Source organism: Ursus arctos, unplaced genomic scaffold (genome assembly GCF_023065955.2).
Source record: "Ursus arctos isolate Adak ecotype North America unplaced genomic scaffold, UrsArc2.0 scaffold_30, whole genome shotgun sequence".
Lineage (NCBI taxonomy): Eukaryota > Metazoa > Chordata > Mammalia > Carnivora > Ursidae > Ursus > Ursus arctos.
In genome coordinates, this window is record NW_026622986.1 from 13598726 (window position 1) to 13626472 (window position 27747).

The window sequence follows — 27747 nt, forward strand, 5'->3', positions numbered from 1 at the left end:
CAGGCCACTATCTCTTATGAACATAGATGCAAAAATCCTCAACAAAATACTAGCACACTGAATTTTTTATTTTATTTTATTTTTTATGACTATGTTCGTCACCATACAGTACATCTTTAGCTATTGATATAGTGTTCCCTGATTCATTGTTTGCGTATAATACCCAGTACTGCATGCGATATGTGCCCTTCTTAATACCCTTCACCAGGCTAGCCCATCCCCTCATCCCCCTCCTCCCTAAAGCCCTCAGTTTGTTTCCCGTAGTCCATAGTCTCTCATCGTTCATCTCCCTCACTGCTATCCCCCCCTTTCATTTTTCCCTTCCTTCTCCTACCGATTTCCCTGCTATTCCTTATGTTCCACAAATGAGTGAAACCATGTGATAATTGTCTTTCTCTGCTTATTTCACTCAGCATAATCTCCTCCAGTCCCATCCATGTTGATGCAAATGTTGGGTGATCATTCTTTCTGATGGCTGAGTAATAGTCCATTGTATATATGGACTACATCTTCTTTATCCATTCATCTGTTGGAGGGCATCTTGGCTCCTTCCACAGTTTGGCTCTTGTGGACATTGCTGCTATGAACATTTGGGTGCATATGGCCCTTCTTTTCACTACATCTGTTATCTTTGGGGGAAATACCTAATAGTGCAATTGTCAGGTCGTAGGGTAGCTATTTTTAACATCTTGAGGAACGTCCATACTGCAAAACCATAGTCTTTAAAACATTGTTGATCTGTTTATGTCAGTCAGATTTTTAAAAGTTGTATTACAATGGAGCTTTAATTTGCATTTTCATTAATTAATACAGAGTGAAATTAAATATCTTTTCCTATATTAAAAGAAAAAGACTTCCTGTAGTCATTAATCACACCTGTATCTTTGGTCGTAAATACCCATTAGTGCAATTGCTGGGTTGTAGGGTAGCTCTGTTTTTAACTTTTTGAGCAAACTGAATTTAACAATACATTAAAAAAATAATCACCATGATCAAATGGGATTTATGCCTGGGTTGCAGTGGTGGTTCAACATCTGCAAATCAATCAATGTGATACACCACATTAATAAAAGAAAGAAGAAGGATCATCTGATCATTTCAATAGATGTAGAAAAAGCATTTGACGAAGTACAGCATCCATTCATGATGAAAACCCTCAACAAAGTAGGTTTAGAAGGAACGTACCTCAACATAATAAAGGTCATATATAAAGAATGCACAGGTAATGTCATCCTAAGTGGGGGAAAATGGAGAGAAAAACTGATTAGATCTTGCTTCTAGTTATGTGCTGCTTCTCATTAGCACTGTTTGTCATTAATAAATTAATCTTAACATTTATTACTTTCCACTTTAATGGAGACCAATTCTTCTATATATGTATCTTATTCACTCTTTTTATCGCCCATTTTTCTCTTTGTCTTTTTTGTCTTTTCTTAACAAACTCCCCAAAGTTTAGTGGCTTAAAGAAATAACATTTATTTTGTTCACAAATCTACTGTTAGGAAAAGTGTGGCCAGGACAGCTTGTTTCTGTTCCCCTGGCTTCAGGTGGGGCAGCTGAAAGGTTTGGGGCTGGAACTGTTTGAAGAGTTGTTCACTCACGTCTGGTGGTGTTGATCCTGGGTGTTGCCTAGGACTATAGTTAGGGCAGGCAGCTGAAGCACTTATTACACTGGCACAACGAGACTCTCTTTGTGGCCTGAGCCACCTCACAAGATGGGGGGCTAAATTCCAGCAAGCAGCCTAACATACAGAGCAAGGCAGAAGCTCTATGGCCTTTTGTAACCTAGCCTTGGAATATACACACAGCATGACATTTACCGTATTCTGTTTGTGAGGAGAAAGTCACTAAGGTTGACCCATAGTCTTTAATTTTTTTAATGGAATGAATATTTAAAAACCTATGGACACATTTAAAAATCAGTGTAATTTACCCACCAGCCACAATTTTTTGTATTCCTCCCACATAAAAAATACACTCACCTCCTCCCAATACCTCCCACAAATCTCAGTTATCATGGCATCAGGTTCAGGCTCGAGTCCAAGATCTTACCATCTTAATCAGTTGCAGCGGGGATAAGGTGCCTAAAGTATAGTCCCTTGAGTACATGTCCTCTCAATGTGAAGACTTGGAAATTAAAGAGACCGTTCTCTACCACTCAAAATGCAACATTCTGGAAACCTGCTAAGGACTCTCCCATTCAGAATGAAGATGGGAAGCATACAAGTCCATAGCAGTTTTCAAATACAGCCTGAAGCATGCTATCAGTTCTTCAGTTAGGACTTAGTCCTAACCATGGGAATGCTTCTCCATGGCTCTTTGCTTTCCTCTTTGAGCTCTCGGTTCTGTCCTTTTCATAAGGAATGACCTGTGTTTGTAGCTGTTTTTTAGCCTGCTTCTTCCTGGTGGGACTTCTAAGACCCAAAGGCCTAGTTTCTGTTTGTACTATCTTGGTCTCTTTTAGTCCAAGCTCGCAAGCAGTGTTTTGGTACTATAATTCTCTTCAGTTTTTGAGTTTTCTGTGAATATTAATGATTTTCATGCCATTAGAAAAGCCATTCTCCCGGATCTTTTTGAGATAAGCTTTTCACCTCAGGTTTCCTGTGAAGCTCTTATTTGACAGTGCCTTTAAAATTCTCATACTCTGAAGATCCTTAAAGAAATTCGAGGCGCACCTTACATCCTTCCAAGTTGTTAATAAAGGGTTTTATAGTCTTGGCTTCATCCATAGGCCATGTTTTCCTGGATTTGCTCTTAACCCAGAAGCCATTTCTTTATTTTAGCATTGTTTGACAATTCAGCATGTAGAGAGGCTGTAAATGAGGAGCAGCTACTTGAACCCAGTAAGTCCTGGTTGCTTTGTATCGAATAGTCTTTCTGTAGCTTATCTCTCCTATCATTTTTACTTTCAAGTGTTTGTGGCACGAGTTCCTTTCCCTGTAGTGTCATTTTCTTCACTTGTCTAGAAACCTTTGCTGTAAGCCTCTTTAAGGGCTGTCAGGTTTCCACTAGCAGTCTCTTGGAAGCCCTTTTGGTTCTCAATCTTCTCTACGTCCTTTCAGGTTCCACTTCCTGGTTCAAAGGAGGTTTCGTTTTAGTTTAGTTTAGTTTTTTTTTTTTAATGGCAGCACCCCATTTTTGATATCAGTATCTGTACCAATTATTTATTGCTGCAAAATAAACCATCTCAAAACCCAGTGGCTCAAAACAACATTTATCTTGTTCACAAATCTTTAGACAAGGGTGAATAAGGCCAACTCATTTCTTCTTCATTTGGCATCACCTGGGATGACTGGAAGCTGGGAACTAGAATCACCTAAAACCTTGTTCGTGCACATGTTTGTCTGTTGAGGCTGGCTTTTGGCTAGGATGGTAGCTGGGGCAGTCTCAGCTAGAATATCTACATGAAGACTCAGTGGGTGGCCTGGGCTTTCCCACAACAGCTAGATTCTAAGGGTGAGCTTCCCTAGAAAAAGAAAGTGAGATGGAGGCTATATCACATTTTCTAACCTAGCCTTCAAAATCACATAGCAGACCCTATGACCCAGCAATTGCACTACTGGGTATTTACCCCAAAGACACAGATGTAGTGAAGAGAAGGGCCATATGCACCCCAGTGTTCCTAGCAGCATTGTCCACAATAGCTAAACTGTGGAAGGAGCTGAGATGTCCATCAACAGACGAATGATAAAGAAGATGTGGTCCATATATACAATGGACTATTAGCCATCAGAAAGGATGAATACCCAACATTTGCATCAACATGGATGGGACTGAAGGAGATTATGCTGAGTGAAATAAGTCAAGCAGAGAAAGACACTTATCATATGGTTTTCACTCATTTGTGGAACATAAGGAATAGCAGGGAGATCGGTAGGAGAAGGAAGGGGCAAATGAAGGGGGGTAAACAGGGGGAAATGAACCATGAGAGACTATAGACAAACTGAGGGTTTTGGGGGTGGGATGGGCCAGCCCGGTGATGGGTATTAAGGAGGGCACGTATTGCATGGAGCACCGGGTGTATACTCAAACAATGAATCATGGAACACTATATCAAAAACTAATGATGTACTGTGTGGTCACTAACATATCATAATAAAAAGAAATCACATAGCAGTCCGCCATATTCTATTCACTAGAAACCAGTTGCTAAGGCAAGCACATATTAAGGGGAGGGATTGTCATAGGAGAAGTGTCAAGGAATTTATAAAACCACCACATCCACTCACCTTGTCTTACCAATCATATCTAAAGGAAAGAAGTTCTTCCCAACTCAGCATCACTGAAACTCCAGCAAGTTTTTTGGTTGTTTTTGTTGCTTAGTATGTTCTCTTATTTTGTGGGAAGTAACGAAGGATTGTAGCACTGTTGAATTAAGGTTTTTTGTTTTTTGTGTTCTTTATGGTCCAAAAATATGTGGATCATCTCACTAAATTTTTTTTACCTAGAGATGTGATTTCTTAACCCTGCGAATCATTTCTCCTCAGACTGCAATTCAGATTAGCATAAAACATTTGTAATTTAGAAAAAGCCTTTGGGGGCACCTGGGTGGCTCAGTCGTTAAGCATCTGCCTTCCAGTCAGGGCGTGATCCCAGCGTTCTGGGATTGAGCCCCGCATCAGACTCCCTGCTCTGCTGGGAGCCTGCTTCTTCCTCTCCCACTCACCCTGCTTGTGTTCCCTCTCTCGCTGTCTGTCTCTCTCCCTGTCATTCAATAAATAAAATCTTAGAAAAGAAAAGAAGAGAAAAGAAAAGAAAAAGGCTTATGGTATTAGAGTCAGTATTTATAGATTCATTAATTAGAGTCTTATTTTCAAAGTCTTATTTTGATAAGCATTTATTGGCTCAGACCTACATAAGTCAATATGATATTCCTAAAACTTCTTTAAAAATTATGGAGTACCAGGGCACGTGGGTGTCTCAGTCAGTTAAGTGTCTGCCTTTGGCTTGGGTCGTGATCCTGGCATGCTGGGACTAATGATGTACTGTGGCACGCCAGGCTCCCTGCTCAGTGAGGAGGCTGCTTCTCCCTCCCCTTGCTCTTGTGCTCTCACTCTCTCTCCCTCTCAAATACATAAATAAAATCTTTTAAAAAAATTATGAAGTGTTAAGGTGAGGGGGAAGAGTCAAGCGACTTTGTACTAAGACGTGACTTACAGTTATTTTATGCAGGAAAGATCTGAAACAATCATAGAGAAATAAAAGTATAAAATCAAGTACAAATGGGTGGCAAAGAGAACGATAGCAGACATCTCTTTTAGTAACTCCTAGTGGTTTTAATTTTGTTCCTGATTTCCTGAGTTATTCAAGGTTCCACATTCCAAGACTCTGCTACAGTATAGATAACATTTTGTTGAAAATGAGTTTAATTTAAAATTTGAGCACCTGGCTGGCTCAGTCAGTAGAGCATGTGACTCTTGACCTTGGGGTTGTGAGTTTGAGCCCCATGTTGGGTGTAGAGACTTAAAAATAAAATCTTCAAAAAAATTTTTGGTCATAGTTTTGCATTAGACTGTTTTCACTCTACTTCCAAACTGTATTATTTTATTTATTCAGGTTGATGATCTTACAGCAAAACTAGAAACTGCATCTTCAAAATGTCTACAACTGGATGAAAAAAACCAGGTTCTCTCTCAGAAGTTATTATCTATGAAGGAACTACAGAAAAAATGTGAAAAACTAGAGAAGGATAAAAAGAAGTTGGAACAACAAGTAGTAAACCTGAAGAGTCATGCAGAAGTCAATATGGCAGAATACAGTAGAATAGAACAATATAAACGGGAACTGGACAAAAGGGCAAGGCTGGATATGGAGGAAAAATTAAGAGAAGTCAATCTGTTTTTACAGGTTAATTTATTGATCTGTAATATGCTTTAATTCATTTCACTGCAAATTACATTTTGGTTATATGCATTGTATAGTTTTCCTCTACTTCCTTTATAGCAATTTGGTAAATTTCTGGAAGCATTTGTTCCTTCCCTTTAAAAATTTCAGTTTTCATCATCATTCTCACTAAATTGGTCTTTCGGAATGATTCATAGTAGAGAATCATTTTATTTCTTAAGACCAGTTGGTATAAAACAAGACTGTTGAGAGGAAAAGAAAAAATTGTGCTCTAAAAATTTGAACTTTGGGGTGCCTGGGTGTCTCAGTCGGTTGACCAGCTCAGGTCTTGGTCTCAGGCTCATGAAATCAAGCCCCTCATTGGGCTCCATGCTGGGCATGGAGCCTACTTAAAAGCAAAATTGTACCATACTTGGGGTTTTTTTTTTTCTTTTAAGATCTTATTTGTTTGTTTGTTTGTTTAGAAAGCATGAGCACGGGGGATGGACAGAGGGAGAAAGAGAATTTCAGACAGACTCCATGCTGAGTATGACACAAGGCTTTATCTCAGGACCCTGAGATCACGATCTGAGCAGAAACCAAGAGTCGGGCGCTCAACCGACTGACCCCACCAGGAGCCCCATGTACTTGGATTATTCTTAAGTTGTATTGTTCACTTTTTAAAATTTTTAAATGATTCTCTTATTCTTTGAATTATCATATTGCGTGAGTTCTAATATAAGAATGATTGAACTTTATCATTCAGATTTAATTCAGTTGACATTGATGATAAATATCTTACACTTCAGCTTTTTTCACATTTAAAATTGCTCTCTGAATCATTGACTCAAAACTAAAGGAAAGAAATATACTATAATTACCCAGGTTATAACTGTTTTAAAACAATGTTTTTCATTTGCTTTAGGCACAAGTAGCGTCTCAAGAAAGCTTAGGACAGTTAAGAGACAGTAATAATGCTTTAATAAGTAGTCAGATGGAACTCAGAGTGAAAGATCTGGAATTTGAACTATCCAAAATGAAAAGTTCTCAAGAACATTCTAATAAAACAGAGTTGGAAAAATACAAGGAATTGTATTTCGAAGAAGTAAAAGTTCGAACGTCATTGACAAATGAACTGAACAGGTAATTTAAAACAGAATCATAGAAAATAGATGTAGCTTATTAATTTGCCTCTAAAGCATAATTTTTATGGAGCCAGGTTCATGAGATGAGTAATAAGTGAAAGTCAACTGGATAGCATAATTTTGGAAAATGATGTTTATACATGAACTGTGAGATGTTAGGCCAAGACAGTTTGCATCGCTCCTCCTTTTTCAGTTTTACATGATTTTATTTTTTTTCCCCTCAATATTTTCAGTTAATCTGATCGCCTAGTGTTTAAGCTAATTGTTTGAAGCTTTATAATTTAGACAGACAGCATATTATTATAAAATTGTTTGTCAGAATTACCCTAAATAGAAATGAGTTTATTAATATTAGGGAGTTTATTTGTGGAAGATTACATCTTTAACCCAAAAGGTCAAGTACCAATACTGCACATCCTCACAGCTTGGTAGATTTAGTTTTTTGATTGTGATCTTTGGTATTCTTAACTAGAGGGTGCTTTGAAACAAACTATTCTTTATAGTTTTTCTACTTTACATAAGGGTATATACATACAGAAAGATTCACCTAGGGGTGAAAGGCAGTGTAATTCCCAAAGTGGCTAAAAATAGCACCATGGTGGACATGACAAGGAGGTGTGTGGAAGACAGAAAGGGCAGATTCCACCTCCAGTACCTTGGTAACTGTGTTATAACCTAATCGCATCTGGAGCTGTTTTAGTTCTTTCTGATCACGACTCTGCCATCTACTTCTCCCCTAGCAATTGTTGGTCTAAATTATTCCTCAGTTGCCAAATGCTCAATTTCTCTGAGGTAATGAGTGAAATGTACAAGAGTGGTGAAAGCAAATGCTTGAAAATGTCTTTGAGGGATGGCTTGTTTGTAGTTTTATTTTCTTTTAAAGATTTATGTATTTATTTGACAGAGAGCGAGTGAGTGAGCACAAGAAGGGGGAGCAGCAGGCAGAGAGTGAGGGAGAAGCAGGCTTCCCGCTGAGCAGGGAGCCTGACGTGGGGCTCGATCCCAGGACTCTGGGGTCATGACCTGAGCCGAAGGCAGATGGTTAACTGACTGAGCCCCCCAGCCCCCTGGGGTGGTTTATTTTTATATCTCTAAAGTGTTTACTAAATATAAGTATGTGTAATGGCTTCCTCAAGAGTCTCATAAGTACTGCCATTCTGGAGGGCAGCAATTATTACCTATTAAGCCGTGTATATCACTGATAGCCATTTCTCTCCCTCCTTATTTTGAATTACTTGTTAGTTAGGAGTCCCAAGAAATATATGTACTTATTTAGAACAATTTTAAACCTATAATATATATAGTAGGTCTTCTCTGTCACATTTTCAGTGTTAAAACACCATTTAAGGGCATGTTCTGTTTACTATTATGGAAACTTAAAAAAAATACATGTCATTTAGGAGTGATTTGGGGAGAAATGAAATACTAAGCATTGTGTTTTGTAATCTTAACAGGACTAATGAGAGGCTGGCAGAGATCAGAACCAAACTTCTAGTGGAAAAACAGCAGAAAAGGAACTTCCTTCACACTGTTACTATGAGTCCTGTCTTGGAACTGCCTTACGTCAGAAATATCAGTAATAGATTACCTCTCGATAGACATGTTGCTCCAAGAGAGAATGTCATGATTCCACCCTCAAGCTCGTGGCCTTCAAATAATGGCATCGAGAGTTACTTATTGAAGGTTAGTTATATAGTCTTATCTTTTTTTCCTTGGGTTTCAGATTTCTGATATAATTTTTATTTTTAATTTGGTGAAATCCTGAGTTGTTTAACTGACTTATACACACTAGTAAAAGACATAATTATTTGTGCTAATAAGGAAATGAGACAGAAAATTTGTGATTTTTTTGTTGTTGTTGTTCCTGGAGCTCTTACTTTCAAGAGATAACTTTATTCAATAAATATAATTAAACTGACATATTTTATTATTGTTTTAAAGATTTTATTTATTTTAGAGAGAGAGTGCACAAGAGGGAGAGAGAGAGTGAGACTCTCAAGCAGACTCCCCGCTGAGCATGGAACCCTATGTAGGGCTCAGTCTCACGACCCTGAGATCATGACCTGAGCTGAAATCAAGAGTCGGACACTTGGGGCACCTGGGTGGCTTAGTCATTAAGCATCTGCCTTCGGCTCAGGGCGTGATCCCGGGGTTCTGGGATTGAGACCCACATTGGTCTCCATGCTCTTCTGGGAGCCTGCTTCTTCCTCTCCCACTCCCCCTGCTTGTGTTCCCTCTCTCACTGGCTGTCCCTCTCTGTGTCAAATAAATAAATAAAATCTTAAAAAAAAAATGTCGGACTCTTAACCGATTGAGCCACCCCAAAAGTGACACATTTTATATTTCTTGAAAAGTTACACTGAAATTCAATTTTAGAAAGTAAATATTATTGCTCATTAACCAAATGTACTTAGATACCTTGACTTATTTTCTGGTTGACAATGGTTTATAACAATTTTAAAGTTTGCTGTTACCAATTTTTTCCACCCATATGCGTAAGTGAATGATTAGAGTCCAAACAATCCCATATGGATGTTAATTATTTGGAAGAATCCATGAAAAGTTCTTTTATGAATTACATAAACTTATAATCCTAAAAAGATTAATTTTTCTTTTTAAGTTAAAATTTTTGGCATTTTCTTACAGGAGAGTACATCCTTTATTGCTTTCTTACTTACAGCATCTTTTTTTACTTATAGCACTTGTTTCAATTTTTACAAAATGTCTTGCTGAGCAATTGTAGAGCATTTTCTAAATAGCTAAATCAAGCAAATATTTGATTTTTTTTTTAAAGGAGAGAATGGCAGTGCAAGCACGGGGTGAGGGGCAGAGGGTAAGCAGGCTCCATGGTCAGTGAGGAGCCTGATGCACTGCTCAGTCTCATGACCCTGAGATCATGACCGGAGCCAAAATCAAGAGTCAGACGCTTAACTGACTGAGCTACCCAGGTGCCCCACAATTTGAATTTTTAAAATGAAGTTCACACGTATCTACCTTGCCATCACTTAAGTTGGTGATTGATGACTAAGATGAGTATGATAGGGAGTCTTTAAATAGCAGCTAGTTTCCATTGTGTATCATTGTTATTAAAATATCCATTTCAATCAATGCACATAGGTTTATGGTTTTGATGGTATATTCATGGTCTTATTGATGTGGACAAAAGTAGCATAGGCTCAGGATAAATGAGGCCTCAATCTTGGTCTTTCATTCGGCTTCCTTATTGTCTTGCTCTCTTCCCTTCTAATTTGAGGACTTTCTTTAGTGTTATGCTTGGATGCCTTTCTTTTTCTTTTTTGTTTATCGATTATAGATTTTTGGTTTGTGATCACCATGAAGTTCATATGTAACATCCTATGTATATAGCGGTCTCTTTTAAGTTGATGTTTAAGTTCAAACTCCTTTTATAAACACTAAATTTTACACCCCTCCTTGTTTTATGTAGTTGATGTCTTAGTTTACATCTTTTTATTTTGTGTGTCCCTAAGCTAATTACTGTAGATATAATTGATATTACTACTTTTGTCTTTTAACCTTCATACTGGCTTTATAAAAGTGATTGCTCTATTACCTTTACTGTATGTTTGCTTGTACCAATAAAACTCTTTCTCTTGTAATTTTCTTACTTAAAGTTATGGCCTTTTCTTTTCTTTTCTTTTCTTGTTTATTTTTGAGAGAGAGAGAGAGCAGAGCAAGTGAGAGCAAACACAAGTGGGAGGGGAGGGCCAGAGGGAGAGGGAGAGGGAGAAGTAGGCTCCCTGAGCAGGGGACCTGATGCGGGGCGTGATTCTAGGAGGTCCCTTAACCTATCCTCATTTCTAAAATTCTTTTTTCTTTTTGGCTTGGATCGTTTCTACTACCCTATCTTGCAGATCACTCATCTGTTCTTCTGCAGCTTTTACTCTGCTGGTGATTCCCTCTGGTGTATTTTTCATTGCAGTTATTGTATTCTTCAGCTCTGATTGGTTCTTCTTTATATTTTCTCTTTCTTGGAGTTCTCACTGAATCCATCCATTCTTCTCCCAAGTTTGCTGAGCATCTTTATGACCATTACTTTGAACTCTATCAGGTAGATAACCTATCTCTTTTTCATTTAGTTATTTTTCTGAAGCCTTGTATTGGTCTTTCATTTGGCACATATTCCTCTGTCTCCTCATTCTGTCTGACTTTCTATGTTTGCTTCAGAAATTGTTCTTGTCAACTTTTTCCCTCTTTAAAGTATGTGGCTTTGAACAATGAATGTTCGTTATGAAGTCAAGGAAGAAAGCATTTCTAAGTGTTGTCTGGCCATTTTTCTTGGAACTGTGGTGGGGTAGGTGGCAGATGGCGTTGCTCTTCTTTTTCTAAGTTGAGAACACAGGAGTCAGGCAGATGGAGATAAGCTTAGTAACTTTATTACCGATACATACTAACAAATTGGAGGATGTGGTTTAGGCATGTAGCCACAGTGAGCTTCCCAATACTTTATCCCAAATTAGGCACTTCCGCACACAGTTGTAAACGGGGGGAACAAATGTTAGATGCCCATCCCAAAAAGATGAGAACAGGCCTGAATTGATGTTACTGTGGCAGGCACATCTTTTCAGAGAAGAGATTTGCAACCACGTACGCACTGCTTAGTGCCTTCTCCCCAGTTCACCCATTAGGTACATCTCCCTTCCTGTCGTGAGGAAGGTAGAGAAAAGTCCTCACATGGAAATGAAGATTTACCTATAATTTCTGACTGGACTTCAATTGTAATTAAAGTTAGTCATGTCTTTTGTACATACCAACTAATGATGAGAGGTCGGACAGGGCATGCTAGATGGTAAGGAGAAATCTGTTTTGTGTTTTAAATTTTGCTATAAATAACTCACAACACAGGTAACTCATTTATTGGTTGATTTTGCTAAAACCAAGTTTTATTTGAAGGAAATGAATAATTCTTTCAAGGAAGAATTTCCTCAGCTTCAGGTTCTTTGGTTCAACTAAAGATTTTCTCCTTCAAGTTCCCTGTCCTGTGGTTAAAAAACTTTGTGCTTATAAATTGAGTATATTGACTGTTACTAATAGGAGTTAAGATAACTTCTGTTCTTTTATGTTTGTTCATGACTTCAACATTTATAATTTAGTTAGAAAGTTATGTTGTGCCTAATGCCTAAACATTATTGAGCCACATGACAAAGTTTTATATATTCATTTTCTCTGAGTTATCCTTAAAAACACATGTGTTTTTCCTGACTATGAGGAAGTAATTGGCATAAAACTCTAGGCTCAGTAAGACCTAAATTAGCACATTCCTGGCCTGCAACTAGGTGGGTTTTTGACCTCAGGCAAACTACAATCTCTCTGAGGCCTTTTTGTCTCCTCTGTGAAATTAGGAACTTTGACTAAGTTAGTGACTTCCATACCATTGGAAAAAAATTTTTTTTCAAAGAATAGAACTTAATTTTTTTTGCATTAAACTGTATTATATAAAACAGAGACAAGTAGAGCTCTTTAGCTAAAGGAGAGATGAGACTACACCTGTAGACTTCCTTGTCCCTCAATCCTGCTGTGTCCCCAGTGGAACCTTAGATTTCTATGGGCGATAGTTTGAAAACTGACACTTATGAGAAAATCCTTCTAGTTAATAATTCTTTGGATTAAAATTTGCTGATACATTGTACATTGTTTTTCTGTGTATAATTTTCTTAACCTCCTATGTTTTTGATAAATGGAAAAGTATAAATAAAATTGCAAATGTGTTCTCTTTATTAATGGACCTCAAGCTGTTTCTACCATCTAAACACAGTTCTCACCTGGAAATAAACACAGGTCCCAGAAGTAAATATTTAGGAAAAGAGCTTTTGGGGGAAAAGATAATAACATTACCTTGATAGTTCTTTAAGTCACACCGTATAAAAAGTGGTTTATATCTTACATAGTATTTATTAATGGTATTATAAAATTGCTTCAATAAAAGCTTCTCCCATCAAGTGGTATTGAGTTACTAATTTTACAAGGCCTGTCTTGTAATGTTGTCAGATTATTCATTTTATAAGGCCGGAATATAATGTTATGGTCAAAAAGTGTTACGGTTTCTCAAAAAATTAAAAATAGAAATACAGTACAATTCAGTAATTCCACTACTGGCATTTACCCAAAGAAAATGAAAACACTAATTCGAAAAGTTGTACGCACCCCTATGTTTTTTTGAAACATTATTTACAATAAGCAAAGGATGGAGGCAACCTCAGTGTCCATCAACAGATGAATGGATAAAGAAGATGTGTTATATGTATACAGTGAAATATTAGTCAGCTATAAAAAAGAATGGGATCTTGCCATTTGTGACATTGGTAGAACTAGTATTATGCTTGTGGGATCGAGCCCCACATCAGGCTTCTCCGCTATGAGCCTGCTTCTTCCTCTCCCACTCCTTCTGCTTGTGTTCCCTCTCTCGCTGGCTGTCTCTATCTCTGTCGAATAAATAAATTAAAAAAATCTTAAAAAAAAAATAAGAACTAGTATTATGCTAAGTGAGATAACTCAGAGAAAGGTAAATACCATATGATTTCCCTTACACGTGGAACCCAAAAAACTAAACTACTAATAGCCTACTGGTGACTGGAAGCCTTACCGATAACATAAATAGTCCATTAACCCATGTTTTGTACATTACATGTGTTATATACTATATTCTCACCCTAAAATAAACTAGAGAAAAAAATGTTACCGGGAAAAACAGCAGGAAGAGAAAATACACTAATACATATTGTATCAAAAAAAGTCTACGTGTAAGTCGAGTAGACCTGCACAGTTCAAACCCATGTTGGTCAAGGATCAACTGTATATTACAAGTATTCCCATCTAGAATATTCTTTCTTAGACCTTTCTTATAAAAGGTATCCTCTCATTGAATGCCCAAAATGAGGTCTAAAGTAGGGTACTGGGGTTCCTGGGGACTCAGTCAGTTGAGTGCCTGCCTTCAGCTCAGGTCATAATTCCAGGGTCCTGGGATAGAGCCCCGCCCACTTCAGGCTGTCTGCTCAGTGGGAAGTCTGCTGCTTCCACTCCCTCTGTTCCTCCTCCCACTTGTGCTCCCGCTCTCTCTCTCTTTATCTCTCAAAATAAAATTGCTGCTATAAACATTGGGGTGCAGGTGCCCCTTCAGATCATTACATTTGTATCTTTGGGATAAATCCCTACTAGTGCAATTGCTGGGTCGTTGGGTAGCTCTATTTTCAACTTTCTGAGGAACCTCCATACTGTTTTCCAGAGTGGCCGTGCCAGCTTGCATTCCCACCAACAGTGTAAGAGGGTTCCCTTCTTCTGCATCCCTGCCAACATCTGTCGTTTCCTGACTTGCTCATTTTAGCCATTCTGACTGGTGTGAAGTGAAATCTCATTGTGGTTTTGATTTGTATTCATTTCCCCGATGCCGAGTGATGGTGAGCATTTTTTCATGTGTCTTTTGGCCATTTGTATGTCTTCTTTGGAGAAATGTGTGTTCACGTCTTCCACCCATTTCTTGCCTGGATTATTTGTTTTTTGGGTGTTGAGTTTGATAAGTTCTTTATAGATTTTGGATACTAGCCCTCTAACTGATATGTCGTTTGCAAATATCGTCTCCCATTCCGTGGTTGTCTTTTGGTGCCAGCGACTGCTTCCATTGCTGTGCAAAAGCTTTTTATCTTGATGAAGTCTTTGTTTCCCTTGCCTTTGGAGACCTGTCTAGCAAGAAGTTGCTGCGGCTGAGGTCACAGAGGTGGCTGCCTATGTTCTCCTCTAGGATTTTGATGGGTTCCTGTCTCCCACTTAGGTCTTCCATCCAGTTTGAGTCTATTTTTGTGTATGGTGTAAGAAAATGGTCCCGTTTCATTCTTCTGCATGTGGCTGTCCAATTTTCCCAACACCATTTGTTGAAGAGACTGTCTTTTTTCCACTGGCTGTTCTTTCCTGCTTTGTCAAAGATTAGTTGACCATAGAGTTGAGGGTCCATTTCTGGGGTCTCTATTGTGTTTCATTGGCCAAAGAAACAGAATGTTTTTGTGCCAGTACCATACTGTCTTGATGATTACAGCTTTGTCACAGAGCTTGAAATCCGGAATTGTGATGCCACGAGCTTTGGTTTTCTTTTTCAACATTCCTTTGGCTATGCAGGTTCTTTTCTGGTTCCATACAAATTTTAGGATTATTTGTTCCAGCTCTGTGAAAAAAGTTGATGGTATCTTGATAGGGATTGGATTGAAGGTATAGACTGCTCTAGGTGGCATAGCATTTTAACAATATTTGTTCTTCCAGTCCATGAGCGAGGAATGTATTTCCATTTCTTTGTGGTTTCCTCAGTTTCTCTCATGAGTGTTCTAGAGTTTTGAGAGTACAGAGCCTTTGCCTCTTTGGTTAGGTTTATTTCTGATTTCTAATCTTACGGGTTTTGGTGCAATTGTAAATGGGTTTGACTCCTTAATTTCTCTTTCTTCTGTCTCTTCGTTAGTCTATAGAAATGCAACTGATGTCTGTACACTGATTTTCTATCCTGCCAGTTTGCAGAATTCCTGTATGAGTTCTAACAAGTTTGGGGTGGAGTCTTTGGGTTTTCCACATAGAGTATTACGTCGTCTGCGAAGAGTGCGAGTTTGACTTCTTTGCGGATTCGGATGCCTTTTATTTCTTTTTGTTATCTGATTGCTGAGGCTAGGACTTCTAGTACTATGTTGAACAACAGTGGTGAGAGTGGACATCCCTGCCGTGCTCCCGACCTTAGGGAAAAGCCCTCGTTTCTTCCCCATGGAGAATGATATTCCCTGTGGGCTTTTTGAAGATGGCTTTTATGATATTGAGGTTCTGTTCCATCTATCCCCGCACCGTGAGGAGTTTTTTTTTTTTAAAGATTTTATTTATTTATTTGACAGAGATAGAGACAGCCAGCGAGAGAGCGAACACAAGCAGTGGGAGTGGGAGAGGAAGAAGCAGGCTCATCGCGGAGGAACCTGAGGTGGGGCTCGATCCCAGAATGCCGGGATCACGCCCTGAGCCGAAGGCAGATGCTTAACCGCTGTGCCACCCAGGCACCCCCGTGAAGAATTTTAATCAAGAAAGGATGCTGTACTTTGTCAGTTGCTTTTTTGTGTCTATCGAGAGGATCAAGTGGTCCTTGTCCTTTCTTTCCTTAAAGTAGCATATCACATTGATTGATTTGCGGATGTTGAACCATCCTTGCAGCCCAGGAATAAATCCCACTTGGTTGTGGTGAATAATCCTTTTAATGTACTGATGGATCCTGTTGGCTAGTATCTTGGTGAGAGTTTTTGCGTCCGTGTTCATCAGGGATATTGGTCTGTAATTCTCCTTTTTGGTGGGGTGTTTGTCTGGTTTGGGGATCAAGGTAATGCTGGTGTCATAGGAAGAGTTTGGAAGTTTTCCTCCCATTTCTATATTTTTGAAACGGCTTCAGAAGAATAGGTATTAATTCCTCTTTAAATGTTTGGTAGAACTCCCCAAGGAAGCCATCAGCCTTGGAGTTTTGTTTGTTGGGAGATTTTTGATAACTGCTTCAATTTTCCTTGCTGGTTACGGGACTGTTCAGGTTTTCTGTTTCTTCCTGTTTCAGTTTTGGTAGTTTATACGTCTCTAGGAATGAATCCATTTCTTCTAGATTGCCTAGTTTGTTGGCCTATAGTTGTTCCTACTATGTTCCTTAAAATTGTTTGTATTTCCTTGGTGCTGGTTGTGATCTCTCCTCTTTCATTCGTGATTTATTTATTTGGATCCTTTCTCTCTTCTTTTTGCTAAGTCTGGCCAGGGGTTTATCAATCTTACTAATTCTTTTTTTTTTTTTTAAGATTTTATTTATTTGACAGAGATAGAGACAGCCAGCGAGAGAGGGAATACAAGCAGGGGGAGTGGGAGAGGAAGAAGCAGGCTCATAGCAGAGGAGCCTGATGTGGGGCTCGATCCCACAACGCTGGGATCACGCCCTGAGCCGAAGGCAGACGCTTAACCACTGTGCCACGCAGGAGCCCCGATCTTACTAATTCTTAACCAGCTCCCAGTTTTGTTGCTGTGTTCTACTGTTCTTTTGGTTTCAATTTCATTGATTTCTGCTCTGGTCGTTATTAATTCTCTTCTCCCGCTGCATTTAGGCTTTAATTGCTGTTTTTTCTCCAGCTCCTTTAGGTGTAAGGTTAGGTTGTGTATTTAGGACCTTTCTTGTTTCTTGAGAAAGACCTGCATTGCTCTATGCTTCCCTCTGAGAACCGCTTTTGCTGCATCCCATGGGTTTTGAACAGTTGTGTTATCATTTTCCTTTGTTTCCATGAATTCTTTTCATTCTTCTTTAATTTCGTGGTTGACCCATTCATTGTTTAGTAGGATGCTCTTGAACCTCCATATATTTGTGTCCTTCCAATTTTTTTCTTCTGACCGAGTTCAAATTTTAAAGCATTGTGTTCTGAAAATATGCATGGCATAATCTCCATCTTTTTGCCCTGGTTGAGTCCTGATTTGAACCCAGTGTGTGATCTACTCTGGAGAGTGTTCCATGTGCACCTGAGAAGAATGTGTATCCTGTTGCTTTAGGATGAAATGCTCTGAATATATCCATGAAGTCCATCTGGTCCAGTGTGTCATTCAAAGCCCTTGTTCTTTGTCATCTTTTGCTTAGGTGATCTATCCATTGGAGCGGGTGGGGCGTTAAAGTCCCCTACCTACTATTATTGTATCATCATTGATGTGTTTCTCTAATTTTGTTATTAATTGGTTTATATAATAGGTTGCCCCCATGTTAGGGGCATAAATATTTACAATTGTTAGATCTTCTTGTTGGATAGACCCTTTAATTATGATAGTGTCCTTCCTCATCTCTTATTACAGTCTTTGGTTTAAAATCTAATTTGTCTGATATAAGGATTGCTACCCCAGCTTTCTTTTGATGTCCATTAGCATGATAAATGGTTTTGCACCTCCTCACTTTCAATCGGGAGGTGTCCTTGGGTCTAAAACGAGTCTCTTGCAGAGAGCCTATCAATGGGCCTTGCTTTTTTATCCAATCTGATACCCTGTGTCTGTTGATTGGGGCTTTTGACCCATTTACATTCAGGGTCACTGTTGAAAGATATGAATTTAGTGCCATTGTATTATCTGTAATGTCACTGTTTCTGTATATTGTCTCTGTTCCTTTCTGGTCTGTGTTACTTTGTTGCTCTCACTTGGCTTCAAGGATCCCCTTTAATATTTCTTGCAGGGCTGGTTTAGTGCTCACAAATTTTCTAGGTTCTGTTTGTCCTGTATCTCTCCTTCTATTTTGAATGACAGCCTTGCTGGATAATGTGTTCTTGGCTGCATATTTTTACCATTTAGCACATTGAATATATCATGCCCGTCCTTTCTGGCCTGCCAGCTCTGTGTGGACAGGCCTGCCCACCAGCCTTATGTTTTCACCCTTGTCGGTTAAGGACCTCTTGTCCCGAGCTGCTTTCAGGATTTTCTCTTTGTCTCTGAAATTTGCAAGCTTCACTACTGTATGTCGAGCTGTTGACCTGTTTTTATTGATGTTGGAGGGGGTTCTCTGTGCCTCCTGGATTTAAATACCTGTTTCCTTCCCAGATTAGGGAAGTTCTCTGCTGTAATTTCTCAAATACAGTTTCTACCACCCCCCCTTTCCTCTCCTACTGGGATCCCAATTATTCTAATATTGTTTTGCTTTATGGTATCACTTATCTCTCGAATTCTCCCCTCGTGATCCAGTCGTTTCTTTTTTCTCAGCTTCTTTATTCTCCCTCATTTTGTCTTCATATCTCTACTTGTCCTTTCTGCCTCATTTCTCCTAGCAGTTACAGCCTCCAATTTTTAAAATTTTAAATATATCATTTTTGTTAGTTAATTATAGCTCAAAAAGTCTGGAAAAGATAAGCAAATAGTGTTTTATTTCACCTTACCCATTATGTATGTGATAAATTTTTTAAAAATTTCTATTCAGTTATCTGACACATGATATATCATTAGTTTCAGATGTAGTGTTCAGTTAATTATCAGTTGTGTTTAACACCCAGTGCTCTACACATCACGTGCCCTCCTTCATGCCCCATCACCCAGTTACCCCAACCTCCACCCACCTCCCCTCCAGCAAATCTCAGTTTGTTTCCTATAGTTAAGAGTCTCTCATGGTTTGTCTCCCTCTCTGATTTCTTGCCATTTAGTTTTCCCTCCCTTCGCCTATGATCCTCGGCACTGTTTCTCATATACCACATAGGTAGGAAACCATATGATAATTGTCTTTCTCTGATTGACTTATTTCTCTCAGGATAATACCCTCCATTTCCATCTACATCAAGTAAAATTTAAGATTTCATGGTTTTTCATGGCTGAGTACTATTCCATTGTATTTATATATACCACATCTTCTTTATCCATTCATCTGTTGATGGACATTTGGGCTGTTTCCACAGTTTGGCTGTTGTGGACATTGCTGCTGTAGACATTGTTGTCTAGGTGCCCCTTCAGATCCCTACGTTTGCATCTTTGGGGTAAATCCTTGTCGTACCATGACTGGGTCATATGGTAGCTCTATTTTTAACGTCTTGAGGAACCTCCATACGGTTTTCCCGAAGTAGAGCCTCCATTTATGATTGCGTCTCATTAATGGCCTTTTGATTTCGATTTCTTAAGATTTTATTTCTTTTATTTCTCCAGAAAGGGATTCCCTAGTGTCTTCTGTGCGTTTTTCAAGCCCAGCTAGTATCTTTATAATTGTTATTTTGAAGTCTAGTTCCACCATCTTACTTATATCCGTACTGATTAGGTCCCTGACAGTCAGTACTGCCTCTTGTTCTCTTCTTTGAGGTGAGTTTTTCCATCTAGTCATTCTGTCCATAGAAGAATAGATGAACGAGAGCACAAAATACTAAACTAGCAACAATGACCCCAGAGAAATATACTCCTAATAAATCAGAAGAGACCTGAAACCAAAGAAGTAAATAAAATAAAAATTAAAAAAGGGAAAGAATATAATCAGGTAGGAGATGAGAACAGAGTAATACACTAGACTCTGGGTGTATTTTGGTCTGTTTGTGAGGAGAAACTACATATGCAAAAATAAAGTTAAATACAATGAAAGGATACAACGTAAGTATAAAAATGAAAATTTAAAAAGTTGGGAAAAAAACGAGTTGCCAAAATAAGAAAATGAAAAGGAAATAGAAAATTAAAGTGGAAAGATTAAGGAATCATGAGAAAAAGCCAGGAATTCTTTATAGCATTTTCCCCTCGTGCTGGAGTTCTGCAGTTCCGTGTGCTCTGTAAACTTGGTCTTACTGGGATGTTCTTGCTGGTTTTCTGAGGGAAGGGCCTGCTGCGCTGATTCTCAGGGGTCGTTTCCCCGGCTGTATTGCACTGCCCTTGCCAGGGGGGCCGGGCTGAGTCATCTGCTCCGGATTGCTCTCTGTGGCTTTTGTTCCCTGAAGGCTTTCCGCACCACTTTAGAGCATGAGAATGGAAATGTCAGCCTCCCAGTGTCCAGCCCTGGAGCTGGATGCTGGCACCCTCTACTCTTCAGTGTGCCCTCACGGAGAAGCTGTCAGACACTTCTGTCTCCCTGGTTTCTGTCTGCACTCTGTGTACCCCCAGCCTGTGACCGAGCATTTTTATCTCAGCCCCGCCACCCCCTTCGGAGTTTCCAAACTTTGTTGCCTCCTGTGGCATGCATTCACACCGCTCCTCCAGGGGGTGGGAGGGAGGTCTTGCCCTGGTTCTGCCGCTTGTTGGGCCACCACTCTGAGAGCAGTCGCCCAACCCTTGGCAGTTCATGGTTTATGGCAACACCCAGCTGAAAGCCCCCTCCTCCGCTCACTGGTTGCAGCCGGCTTCCCTGCTCAGAGGCCTGGGAACTCTCCCACACTCAGACAGCCGTGTTCTTTCTGTGATTCCGGGGATCCTGAGCCCAGGCTGTCCCACCTAGGATTCCACCCTGTTTCTCCACCTGAGTGCCTTTCAAGCAGGGATGTCCCTCACCGGAGCAGACTTCTAAAAGTTCCGATTTGCACACGACTGCTTATCACTTTCTGAAAGCTGGCTTGTGGATGCTCCCTCCCCTTACGGTTTATCTTCCCATATATCCCCTCGCATTCGCATCTCCGCACCTCCTACCTTGCAGAAAGTGGTCGCTTTTCTATCTGTAGAATTGCAATCGTTCTTTTCTTAGATCTCAGGTTGAGCTCACAGGCGTTAAGAGTCATTTGAAAGCTATCTAGCTGAATTCCACGGAATGGACGAAACGATGGTCCCCTCCTCCTCTGCCATCTTCCTCCTCTTCCAGAATTTTGTGTATTCAATAGACCAATATTAAAGGTACTTTTTATCAGATTCATCTAAATAGCATTCCATATGTTTCTTCTCAGTTACCTAAGATTAAAATAAGTAGGGATTTACTTTATTTTATTTACGTGATTATTTTTCTATTTAAGCAATCCCTAATTTAGTTGTAGTCTCTGCAAGTGTTATTTGAAGACCACATTTCATAAGATATATATAGTTCCTAAAATAATATCTCTTCTTTAACATGACATTCTAAATAATATTTGACTTCTTTCAGGTGCAGCAGGAGTTTGAAAAAAATATATCTAGAGAACTAGGAGAAGGTATGTTGCCAAATTTATGAATTAAGATAGTCATCGATTTCTGAAATTAACTGTGAATAGTCAATGGCATCTCTTTCCATTGTTTGGGTAATAGGTACTACATTAAAGTTTTTTTATGTATATCTAATAAAAAATGTAAGACATAACCATACTGAAGAACATACTTATTCCTCATTTAGTCATCGTGTTTCAGACTTTAAAAAAAAAATCCCCAAATGTCTATGTATCTGTTATTATTTCTGGCTATACTCTTCCTTCACTTCTTCCATTCCTGTAGAACTGTCACCCTGAATATGTGGGCTTTCTCAAATTCTTGTTTCTGCTAGTGGTATAAGACCAAAAAAACCAGACTTGTCTTAGTAATACTTAGTGAAGCAATTATAGTTAATATTATAGTTCATATAGCTGTCACTTGATAGGTGACATTTAAATCTCCAGTGATTGATTTGTCATTGGTTGACCTTTTGCCATTGGGTAAAATTCCAAGTTCCTTACGTAGAATAAAAACACTCAGATCAATTTGGTTCTTGCCAGATTATTCAGCCTTCTCTTTTGCTGCTTACCCTACTGTGCTGCTTTGCTCTAGCGCCTCTTCAGCGTAGACTGCTTGCAACTCCACAAGTGTTCTTCCTCACTCTTTGTGTATGTTCTTTGTATATGCGTCTTCCCTCTACCTGGCACCCTTTTTCCTCGTCCTTCAGGTATCAGCTTACATGTCACCTCCACCAAAAAGCAGGCAATATTGGTAGAAAACTAGGATGTCCCTTCTGTGTGCTCTTACAGTGTCTTATTTTATACCTGTCATGGTATATTCAACGCTGCAAATTGCCTGTTAGATTTTTCAGTTCATAGTATATGATTGTTCAGGGGTGGGCTCTGTCATCACCTTGTCAATTCCTTTTGTAATGAGAAAAACAGAAGCTCTGATATTTACCCACAATAGCAATTAACTCAGTGGCAACCATGAGCAAAATATATTTAAAAGGAATCTTGTATTTTATATTGTAGCTTTATGTAGATATTTTTCATTATTCTTAACACTCATAAACCTTCAACTTTGTTTTTTACTAACTTATATTTAACCATGAAGTATTTTAGATAAAGAATAGAATTCTTTTTCTTTTCAGCTGCTGCTGAATTTGAATCAGACTCATCCTATTATACCTCGTCTTTCTTCTGAATCACATCTAAATCAAGTTCTATGGAAAACGTCAGAGGCTTTTTACAGAATTCGAGGAGCCGTTATAGGATCTGAAAGATAAATAGTAAAAATGTATTTACTGGATGTTTATATAACATTATACGTGTTTCCTATTAAATGTATGCTGTGCACACATCTTTATTAAAGGAACATGTTTTGAACCATGTGTGTAATATAAGTTTATATAATATTTTAAGCTGTGTTTCTTGGCACCTAATGAACTTTTAAGCAGATTTTGTGCATGGAAACCAGCACTATTGGGTTTTACATTTTTCAAGCTTCCCAAATACCAGCTTTTTAAACAGCACCCAACCAACCAAGTTGTCATTAATACTTCACTGGTGTTAACTGATAGCTTTTTTGTATTTTCCAATTCTTATTACTACATATGGACCTAGGGGTTTAGACAGACATCATTTTGATATATTGCTGCTAAGGCTATTGTCAATGTTTGTATGCATTACAATTTTTATAGTGCCATAAAACCTTTGCATAATTTTAAGTTTAAATACTGATTCATAGCTCTTTCCTCATGGTGAAAGAAGATTTGCCTAAGGCTTTTTACCTTTTCTGTTTATTTTTTATTTACTTTTTGAGAACAGTCTTAAAATTAGAGAAAAGAAAAATTAGAGGGAAAAAAAGAATTTTTCCCCCAGAACCATTTGCAAGTAAATTGTTACATTATGCCTGATTCCCATAGCATTTATATCCTACAAGTCAGTACATTCCACATAATTACCATACAACCCTGACAAACAGACAATGAACTCTAATACAATTGACCCTTGAATGATGGGGGGTTAGGGGCACTGACCGTTTGCAGTCAGAAATACATGAATAACTTTTGACTCCCAAAGCACTTAACTACTAATAATCTGCTGTTGACCAGATAACTTACTGGTACCAGAACAGTCGATTAACCTGTGTTTTGTATGTTATATGTATTCCATACTATAATCTTACAACAAAGTAAGCTAGAGAAAAGAAAAGGTTATTAAAATCATAAGGAAGAGAAAATACATTTACAGTACTGTCATGTATTTATTGAAAAAAATCTGCGTATAAGTGCACCCATTCAAGCCGTGTCCACTGTATATTCTTTTTTTTTTTTTTTTAAGATTTTATTTCTTTATTTGGCAGAGAGAGAGACAGCGAGAGCACAAGTAGGCAGAGCGGCAGGCAGGGGGAGAGGGAGAAGCAGGCTCCCTGCTGAACAGAGAGCCTGATGCGGGTCTTGATGCCAGGACTCTGGGATCATGACCTGAGCCGAAGGCAGATGCTTAACCGACTGAGCCACCCAGGCGCCCTATACGTTCTATCATTTAATCCTCATATTCTTTTTAAGTCTTGTTACTTGTCTGTAATATCCTTTCTAGCAAGGAAGGTCCTGTTCAGAGCCATGTATTTAATTCAGATGTTGTGTGTCTTAGTCTCTTTCAGTTTAGGAAGGGTTCCTTAGTCTTTCCTTGATTTTCATGACTTTTAATCTTTTGAGGAGTTGATTGCAGTAATGTAGAATGTCTTTCAATGTGGGTTTTTCTTGTGTTTCCTTGTGATAAAATTCAGATCAGGGACATCTGGGTGGCTCAGTTGGTTAAGCGGCTGCCTTCGGCTCAGGTCATGATCCCAGGGTCCTGGGATCAAGTCCCGCATCAGGCTCCTAGCTCAGTGAGGAGCCTGCTTCTCCCTCTGCCTACTGCTCCCCCTGTTTGTTTGTTTTTTTTCTCTCTCCTTTCTCTCTCTGACAAATTTAAAAAAATCTTTAAAAATTTCGGATCACACATTTTTAGCAAGGGTATGACTGAAGTGGCCCTCTACTCATTGCATCCTCTCATGTGACCTACAATTTTGATTTGTCCCGTTGTTGGTGATGTTAATGTTGATCACTGGAGGTAGTATCTGCCAGGTTTCTCCTCTGGACTGTTAACTTTCTACTTTACAATTCATTAGTATTTTATGCAGAAGTACTTTGAGACGTGTAACTATCTCCTTTCTCAGACACTCTGTGCCAGGCCACCTCTTCTGCAGATTTACTGCCCCCACAAGGCTCTGAAAACCCATGCTGGGCTGTTGTTTCCCTTCAGTCTGTGATACCACATTCTATGTTGTTGACCTTTCAGGGATGTTCCAACACTGTGCAGGGTGGCTCTCCCACATTTATGCCTTCCCCATTCTCTCCAGGCTCCAACACCTCACTGTGGGCCACCAGGCTCTCTGTTCCTGTTTCTATGCTTTTGAACTGAAAAATTGGGAATACAAAGAAGAAAGGGGGAAAGGGCTCCATAGGTCTTTTATAATCAACTTGTCAAGCTTTACAAAGCCAAGATTCTGATTGGAATCGCATTGAATCTATGAATAGTTTATAGGGAAAAGACATTTAGAATACTGAGTTTTCCAAACAATATTTTAATTGATTAACTCTCAATGTTTAAAAATGTTTCTATAAAGGTCTTGCAGATATTTTTTAGATTTATTTCCAGTTATTTGATAATTTTGATCCTAATTATAAATATTTAAAAATCAATTTCATTTCCTGTTTGTTGCTAGCTTATAGAAATAAAATTATTTTGCATATTGAGCTTAAATTCACCCGTCTTGCTCAACTGTCTTAGTATATCGTTTCTCACAGTTCTGGAGGCTGGGAAGTCCAAAATCAAGGCACTGGCAGATTCAGTGTCCAGTGAGGGCCTGCTTCCTGGTTCATGGATGCTGGTCTTCCTCCTGTTTCCTCATAAGGCACAGGGCCAGGGGAGCTCTCTCAGGACTCCTTTAGAAGGGCACTAATCCCATTCATGAGGGTTCCACCTTCATGACTTAATCACTTCCCAAAGCCCCCACCTCCAAACACTATTACATTGAACATTCAGATTTAACACATGAATTTGGGAGTGAGGGGACAGAGATATTCAGTCTATAGCAATGCTGTTCCTTGTTCTCGGCCATGTAGGCTTCCTCAATATGGCTGCTTGCTTCATGAGGACAAGAAGGAGAATTTTGCTGCAGAGAGCGCTGAGTCCTCTTTCAAGGGTTTCATCTGCTTAAGTCAGGCATACATAGAATAATCACCTCAAATAACGAAGAGGTAAATATTGCCAAGAGAATACTGAAAGAGAAGATTAGGAAGGGGAACTCTAGATCTGTAATGGATATCAAAACATATTTTATAAAGAAGTTAAAATAGTAGAGTACCGACACAAGAAGAAGAATACCAGTCAACTGAACAGAACACAAAACCCAGAAACAGAAAAAACCATACCTGAGAATTTAATAACGGTGAAGTGGAATTTTGAATTAGGTGAGAAAAGATGGATTAGGTATGACAAGCAAAGAACTATCTTTTATTTTTTAGACAGTTCTTAAAGTTGGAGCACCTGGGTTAGGCATCTGACTCTTGATTTCAGCTCGGGTTATGATGTCAGGGCCCTGAGATCAATTCCCGCTCTCCCCAGCCCCCCCTCTGTGCTTCGGTAGAGCCTGCTTAAGACTCTCCTCCCTCTCCCACTCCCGCTGCCCACCCCCGCTCCGCCATTATCTCCGCCATGCTCTCTGAAACACCTCCCCCATCAAAAAAAAAAAAAAAAAAAAACACCTTATATGTAGCACCATGCTCCAAAATAAATCTTGGACTGATTAAAGACTTAATTGGGAAGTAGCAGCAGAAAACAAAAGTAAAGAAAATGTAAACGTAAGGCTGGGCCAAATGGGAGGATTAAGAGGCATGCAGAAACGCGTTTTCATTTCGCCTGGAGAACGTGCATAGTTTTCCCCTCATAAGTTTGCACTTGATGATACATATTGCTGAAGTCTCTGACCATGAAAACAGATTTCTTTCTTTCCTTTTTTTTTTTTTTAACGATTTTATTTATTTGACAGAGAGAGCACAAGCAGGCGGAGCATCAAGCAGAGAGGAAGGAGAAGCAGGGCCCCACTGCACCGCGAGCCCCACGGGGCCTTGATCCCACGACCCTGGGTTCATGCACAGGGAAGGCAGACGCCCAACCAGCTGAGCCACCCAGGAGCCCCTGAAAATGCCTATTGCTGCATCTGCTCAACTCCCTGGAGACCGGCTGGCGCCCAGAAGGACAGGGAAGAAGGGTAAACCGAGGGAGAGTTTGTTTTAGGAAGTTTTCTGGAGGATGAGGCATTCAGCATCCTGAAGATCCATGCACTCTAGCCCCAGTAGTATACAAAGACTGCTTTTCCACACTGGCGAGTCTAACTTCTGCAAAGGTGCAGAAAAGCTCAGCCAGCTCCCACCAGCGTTTGAAGGGACCCCAGCCCTGCTCCCAGGCAATCCCTGAGAGTTGAGAGGCTTGGGCCTCGCACATGTGCTTTGGGCACCTTTGGCCACAGGCCCCTTGTGCGCTCCCGCAGCGACAACTGCCTCTGAAGTGCGCAAGCGCGTTTGTGTTTAGCACCATTGCTTGGTTACGCTCAAGGGTAACAACCCCGGAGCTTTGCTACTGTGATGTAATGGTGAGGTCAGTTTGCCTATCTCTACAGCTAGTGTTGGGTTGTAGAGGTAGTGAAAAGCCGAGCATTTGCGAAGTGTAAAAAAATGAAGAAGCTTTTTAGCTTTGGGGATAAGTCCTCCCTGCCCGTTACCAGCTCCCTGAGGGACGGCTTCGGCCTCCTCAGGCGGGAGAAAAGAACTGTGGCCCGCAGCTCCCGGGAGGGGTACACCATCCGGGACAAAGACCTTAGAAACATTCATAGAGCTGCCTGCCTGGGCGACGTAGAGAAAGTGCATCATCTTGCTGTGGTCAAGAAAAACAGCATAAACTCTCGAGATAAAATGCACAGGTAATAGGGACTTGGAGGCCGGCGGCCCGAGACCGCGGGGAGGAGGTGGGGCGGACCGCGAGAAGCGCGCACCTTCCGGGGCCCAGCCTGTGGAGCCGAGCCCTCCTGTCACCGAGGGCGCTTGGCCTCTTTGCTCCGGAGGCCCGGCACCATGGGGTCTAGCGCCCAGGCTGTCTGA

The 27747-nt window shown here is 39.7% G+C and overlaps 2 protein-coding genes across 2 annotated transcripts in view; both read left to right on the forward strand.

Moving 5' to 3' along the window:
- The window catches only part of LOC125280907 (ankyrin repeat domain-containing protein 26-like), a 414415-nt gene extending 391488 nt beyond the window's left edge, over nt 1-22927 (forward strand). Inside the window, exons 67-71 of the mRNA XM_057304708.1 lie at nt 5557-5847; nt 6749-6966; nt 8423-8651; nt 21520-21565; nt 22693-22927. Coding sequence (XP_057160691.1) covers nt 5557-5847; nt 6749-6966; nt 8423-8651; nt 21520-21565; nt 22693-22745 — 837 coding nt within the window. The 3' untranslated portion in view covers nt 22746-22927. The remainder of the gene's footprint in view (nt 1-5556; nt 5848-6748; nt 6967-8422; nt 8652-21519; nt 21566-22692) is intronic.
- Nucleotides 22928-27309: 4382 nt separating this feature from the next.
- The window catches only part of LOC125282795 (ankyrin repeat domain-containing protein 7-like), a 117770-nt gene continuing 117332 nt past the window's right edge, over nt 27310-27747 (forward strand). Inside the window, exon 1 of the mRNA XM_057304726.1 lies at nt 27310-27569. Within this exon, the coding sequence (XP_057160709.1) occupies nt 27325-27569 (245 nt within the window). The 5' untranslated portion in view covers nt 27310-27324. The remainder of the gene's footprint in view (nt 27570-27747) is intronic.